The sequence below is a fragment of the Erigeron canadensis genome, chromosome 6, assembly GCF_010389155.1.
Source record: "Erigeron canadensis isolate Cc75 chromosome 6, C_canadensis_v1, whole genome shotgun sequence".
Classification (NCBI taxonomy): domain Eukaryota; kingdom Viridiplantae; phylum Streptophyta; class Magnoliopsida; order Asterales; family Asteraceae; genus Erigeron; species Erigeron canadensis.
The window spans coordinates 37,509,670-37,516,266 of record NC_057766.1 but is presented as its reverse complement, the minus strand read 5'-3'; the positions used below and the strand labels follow the sequence as shown (position 1 = coordinate 37,516,266).

General features: G+C 37.1%; 1 protein-coding gene across 1 annotated transcript; it reads left to right on the top strand.

The window, feature by feature from the left end:
• The first annotated feature begins 5,108 nt into the window (after positions 1 to 5,108).
• On the top strand, positions 5,109 to 6,146 carry LOC122604817. The gene has a single exon (XM_043777682.1). The coding sequence runs from the start codon at positions 5,109 to 5,111 to the stop codon at positions 6,144 to 6,146; it is 1,038 nt and encodes a 345-aa protein (XP_043633617.1).
• The last annotated feature ends 451 nt before the right edge of the window (positions 6,147 to 6,597 follow it).

Here is a 6,597-nt window from a genome sequence, read left to right as displayed (position 1 = left end):
CTCGAACCCGATTCATCTAGGTTCTTTAATTCATTCATGCATATTAATCCGACCTATCAGTTCGTGGTGGTTTGCGGCGGTAGTTTCCTTGGTGGTGGTCGACGGCAGCAACTTAGTGGTGTCTGACGATGGTGGTTTAGTGGTGATTCACTTGGTGGTTAGCCAAATCTGGTGGGGTTCTCCGATCCATATATTCGATGCTATATATAGATCCATGTCTATAATGAGTACGGGGGTTTAGTAGTCATAATAAGAGTAAATAGGTATGGAGACTTTTATATATTTATGGTTTTGTGTATCAATATTCATATTTATATTACTTAAATAGTAATAATAACAATAACAATAATAATAAGACTAGTGGTGTTTGAGCATGAAAGAAGGAGGAGAGTGAAATGACGAATCTGCCCCTGATTTAACGGACTAAATAGACGGCGTTTGATCACGGAATAAAAACTGAAAAAAGTGACTAACTTCAGGGGTTTTTCGATAATTAATACACTTAAGGGTAAAAACTGAATGTCTGTACATACAAAACAAAAACGAGGACAGAGGAAAAACCTTATGTTGCCACATAGCTAAACAGTTTATTGAATTCTCGTAACATTTCTTTTTTCCGTAAAGGGTTACTCTAGTTGTATTAAGTGGGTGAGAGTTTCCAACAACCAATTCGCCATTTTCGTCAATATGCGATATGGTTGTCTGCTTTTGACTTTGACCATTTAGGAATGGTCTGATCCTACAATAGACTTTAATGTTTCGTTTTCAAACAAAAAAATTTTTTGGTAAGCTATATCATTCACAGCTATATATAGCATTGTCGCAATGAATCATAATACTTTTCAAATCTTGGACTTCGGTGTACAATTTTCGATTAGGACTGTGTGATAATTTTTCACAGCTGTCTAGAACACCCGAATCATCTTTGTTCATGTTTAAAATAATTTTTCACATCCGTCTAGAAAACCCAAATCATCTTTGTTCATGTTTAAAATAATACTAGCACGGTACCCGCGCAATGCAGCGGTAGCCGTGATGATGGTTGGTGGTGTCGGCGACGGGTTGTCATGGTGACGACTATTGGTGTTGGTGATAGTGAAATTAAAAGTGCTACAAAAATGATTTAGGTTTTCACTTTGAAAGATTTTAAAAATAAATAAAATTAAGACAAATTAATCACACATCCACACATATTTACAAATGTCCACCCTATGAAACTATATATATATATATATATTTATAGACTATTGGTGGTGGTGACAATGTGCAATAGTCAGTACATGTAAAGGTGGTGGTGGAAATATTTAAAAGATAAATGACTTATGTGTAAATTAATTCATTAAGAGTAAAATAGTCATTTCGTAACTCTTTTTTTCAACAAAGGGATGTATAATCTTTATATAATAGTATAGATAGCTACGTTAAGAACATGGAATTTAAACACACACATAACTTATCAACAAGATAACCATACTACATTGGTTAATTTTCACATAATAAACATGTTGAGTCTTCATAACTTTTTGTTGATAGACCATATCCTTAATTCCTGAAAGTTCCATATTTTTATTAAAAACATACAAAAACAAAAATAAAACTCACTATTTTTTGTTTACCTTTAAAAAAATTGTTGTGCAAATCCAACGGTTTGGTTTCGGACCCAAAAAAAAGGGGCTATTTGTTTGGAAAGTTTTTCAACTTGTCCAAAATAACTTTTTTGAGGTCCGAACAAAAAACTTATCTATTGTAGAGATTAAAACCAGCTAAAATGTATATATGGGGCATGTACCGGCTAGAACCTTATGTGTATCTGATTGATGCCTACCTAAAAGCCATGTGTATATATCTCGACCTACTTCATCCCTATTTATTTATTGGAAAAACAAATATGCTGAGCAGCCTGTTTCTAGCATTAAGCATTGTCCCTCACGATCTCCCCATGCTAATTACGTGTATAAATATAAAATCTCCCTCCTCTTAAAATCTGAGTGGCAATACGCAGCTAGATATATACTTGTTAACCCTTTATTTATTATATTAATAGTAACTTTAAATTCATATAGATATAAAGAAACTCTTGGGAAGGGTCTGATCATATTGAATCAATTTAACCCAATTAATAATCAATTTCATATTTCCAACAAAAACATTCAAGTTCTTCTCTAATTGATATTTTCAAAATAACAATTGATTTATCAATCAAGATGTAGTGTTACCATTCTTTAACCCTTATCTCTATTCTTCTTCCCCTTTTCTTTTTCCGGCCACTTCAACTGCAGGACCGCCGCCCCATCTCGCCGGAAAAAATGGGTTACACCTCAAAACACTATAAAAGTAACCTCCATCATCATCATCTATGCAATAAAGAGCAGCCATCCAACCCCCAACACAATCCGATGCCACCTCTACCGCCACACCCACGTTGCGCAAGGTAACACCGCGCCGCGACAGCCCCCCAACACCACTCTTTTTTGGTTTTTTTTGTTTCTAAAAACCCACCAAAATCCGTCTTCTCTTTTGCTCAACCACCCATATATAATCTTGATTAAAGATTCAATATTCTATTTTTAGTTTAATTTTTGGGTTCAAGAAGATAGAAATTGGTAAGATTGATTGTGTTTCACATGAATTATGATTAGATGATGAAATCCCACATAATATGTATTAAATCACTAGTTGGTTTTTGGTCTCTGCATTTTTATGAGATGATTTTTGAAAATAGATATAGATACATATTTGGAAGAGGAATTGGTAGGTGAAGACCAGGGACAATCATATATGTGTGTATCTATATATGAAAAAAAAAACAAACTCAATATAGAGTAAAAGAAAAGAAAAAAAGAGAAATGAGGTGGAAATTATAGATCATCAACTTGGCTAATAAAAAACATTCAAAATTCAATTTAAATTTAGAAATGACTCGTTACCTTGTCGCGGACCCTATAAAGAAGTTTTAGCCGGTTTTGATCCCCACGATAAAGAAGTTTTTTGTTCGGACGCCAGAAAAGATATTTGGGACAAGTTGAAAAACTTTCCAAACAAATAGCGAGGTGTTTTTATTTTTCCTTTATAAATACTTTTGAACTAACCAAAGGCATGATCAATAGCGTAGCCACTAGGAAGCTGGCCGGTGCTTAGCCCCACCAACCGACCGGTATTTCCAGTTATAAATACTTTGCCAATCGAGCCACCCCAATCTCTAAATCTAGGTGGATCATAAATAATCCCACATCTACGTGGTGATTGTACTAAAACTATATGAGCTTTAAGATGATTGCAGTATGCTTTATATTATATTTAATTATGCACATTCTTGTCTACCTTGTTGAATTGACTGGCTCGCTGCCTAGCTTTAGGCTAAATAGAGAGAAAAAGCATATTCAGGGATATTACAAGTCCCCAACCTAACCATAAACCCTTTATAATTGAAAAGAGGGAGAAAGCATATTGAGAGATATTACAGGTCCCCAACCTAACCATAAACCCTTTATAACCGAAAAGGTAATATTTATATTGTTTATACATATATTAGATTTAGACTCATGTCAAATACACGGGAATTTGAGGGAATTTTGACACGAGTATAAATATAGTTTATGTGTAAAAAGATATAGATATCACCTTTTCAATTATAAAGTATTTACGGTTAGATTGGTACGTAGTACCTCTCAATTAGCTTTTTGTCTCTAGTCGGCCTAGAGTCATCTGATTCAGCAAGTTACAAGAATCCGCATAATTAAATAACACATAAAGCATAGAACGATAACCTTAAAGATCATATAGTTTTAATACAATCCGGAAGGACAACTTAGATCGGAGATTAATTAATTTTGTTCCACCAAGATTCAGAGATTGGAAGTGGTTCGATTGACAAAGTATTTATAATTTCGAACCTTTAAGTGAAAATAATTGCGAGGCTAAGCATCAACCAGTTATCTAATAGCTACACTATTGCTTAAGCCATTGGTAAGTTCATATATATATATACCATAGAGGAAAGTTAATTTGAGTACACATGGAAAAAGAAGTACAAAAGTATACTCCACAGACGTTGGATCAAAGCTTTGGGCGGATCAGATCAAGCCTTCTTCCTCATTCTTCCTCTTTCTCCAGTCAGCAGCCCGCTTTTTCTCCAACGAGACTGTCGCCGCCAGCCACCACCTCCTTTTCCGACAAGACAACCACCACCAGCCACCATCATCTCCGACCACCCCGTAGCAAGGGTTTTGCCCGTACCGTAGCAAACCGTCACCATTTATTGGACCGCCGCCCATCAAATCCATATGATTCTCATATGCGTCCCTTGACAACCAGTTTAGAACGGATGAGGGTCACTGGCCCGTACCGTATCCACCCGAAAACGAACCTGATTCTCGCCTGGAAGTCGCCGGAGATGTCACTGGAGGTGGTGGCGGTGGTTGTTCGCCAGAGAAGAAGGAAGAGGTTTGGCGGTGGCCGGAGAAGAAGGAAACTTTGGACTCAAAATAACCCACCCCACTTACCATATATATACAAAGATTCATATCATTTGGAGATACAGTAGCACCTCGGTTTTTATAATATCCGGCTTGGTTGGCTAAGACTTAGCTAAAGTACATCTTTTGTCTTACTGGCAATGGCAGTATCGTAGTTAAAATAATATCTAACCTAGAATACAAATTAACCAAAAACATATACCTATATATTACCATCGCCACGGCCGCTAAACTCTTTTGGATTTATAACATGTTTGCCCAATTACCACCCACCACTTTCATCAACTTTACAAGACACATCCAAACAAAGTTATAAGGCCGATGCCAACGGCTCTTCGTGGGCTTGTTCTTCAAATTCGTCGACGAGGAAGAGGTTGGCAGGGAGGTGTTCGTTGGCTTCGTCGATGGGGGTGCTTCGTTCGGTTGAACTTGGACGACGAAGGGGAGCGTGGTGATGGTGGGTCCGAATAAAAAAAAAGCTTTTTTATTTTTAAAATCTAGCTAACGGCTAGTTGTTTTTATTTTTATTTTTCTATTTTACACCTCTATATAAACTAATCCATTCATTTTATTCTTTTTCATTCCAAAAAACACATACAAATAAAAATCAATCATCCATTTTATACAACAAAAATGTCAAGTTCCGACGAAGATTCAACAACCTACATTCAAAGGTATTTTATAGATCCACAAATGTTGAACACATTTGTTAATTTTGTAGAAGAAGAAGAAGAAGAAACAGAGGCCGAGAGTTCCAGAATGCCAAGAGCACCAAGAAGATACATAGCCAGAAACCACGCCGATGCGGCATCCCGTCTTTATAATCATTACTTTGCCCCGGAACCCGTCTTCCTTGCTGATTATTTTCGCAGGCGTTTCCGAATGCCCAAAGAAATGTTTATTCGTATAGTGAGGGACATACAAACTTTTGGTGCCATACAACCATTACCGCCTCACTTTCAATACTTTCACAATCCCCCTTTCGATGTCGCGGGTGCTCCCACTCTAAACATTTTTCAAAAATGTACTTCCGCTGTATGCCAGCTGGTGTACGGTGCTTCCGCCGACCAATTAGATGAGTATTTGGAAATGGGTCGACAAACGTCATATGATGCTTTGAACAATTTTTGTAAGTGCATCGTTCAATTGTATCACGATGAGTATATGAGAAAACCGACCCAAGAAGATGTTAATCGACTGACCGCGAAGCATTTGGAGGTGCATGGTTTCCCGGGGATGCTCGGCAGCGTTGATTGTATGCACTGGCCATGGAGAAACTGCCCCACTACACGGCAAGGCCAATACACTCGTGGCGACAAAAGACACCCCACAATCATGCTTGAAGTAGTTGCCTCGTATGATTTGTGGATTTGGAATGCTTACTTTGGACCAGCCGGTTCGAACAACGACATAAACGTACTCAATGAATCTGACTTGTTCGACCAACTCCTTGAAGATAAAGCTCATGTGGTAAACTTTAACGGCGAGCAGTTTACAAAGGGGTATTATTTAGTCGACGGTATTTATCCTGAATGGTCTACACTCGTGAAGTCTTTCAAGTGTCCCATGGACCCCAAGACCTTAAAGTTTAAGCGCTATCAAGAAGCTGCAAGGAAAGACGTAGAGCGTGCATTCGGAGTGCTTCAAGGTCGTTTCCATATCCTCACTTAGGAAGCGCGTCCGTTGAGCGTCAACAAAATTAAGCGTATGATGTACAGTTGTGTGATTTTGCACAACATGGTTGTTGATTATAACGGTCGTGCAATTAGTTCATTCGATTAGATTTAATTCCGGAGGAGAGGCCAGTTCATACTTGGACCCAACGAGTTGGAACACAGTTACATATGATGGGGGAGTTACGTGATCGAGCGACGCACCACCGTCTTCGAGGCGCTCTAGTCGAACACATTTGGAACTTGCCTGCACAACACCGTCAACGTTGAAGTAATTTTTTTTAAATAATAATAAGTTGTCTTTTATTTATTTATGAAACGTGTTTTTTAATTTTCTAATATGTTTTTTTTTTAATTAATGTAATGTGTTTGTATTTAATTTAATGTAATGTAATGTTTTTTTATAAAAAAGAATTTAAGTTTGTGTTGTTTATTTTGATATATTAAAA

Bases quoted from the DNA above. Each gene is read 5' to 3' on its own strand.
- LOC122604817 (XM_043777682.1), top strand. From the start codon at position 5,109: ATGTCAAGTTCCGACGAAGATTCAACAACCTACATTCAAAGGTATTTT.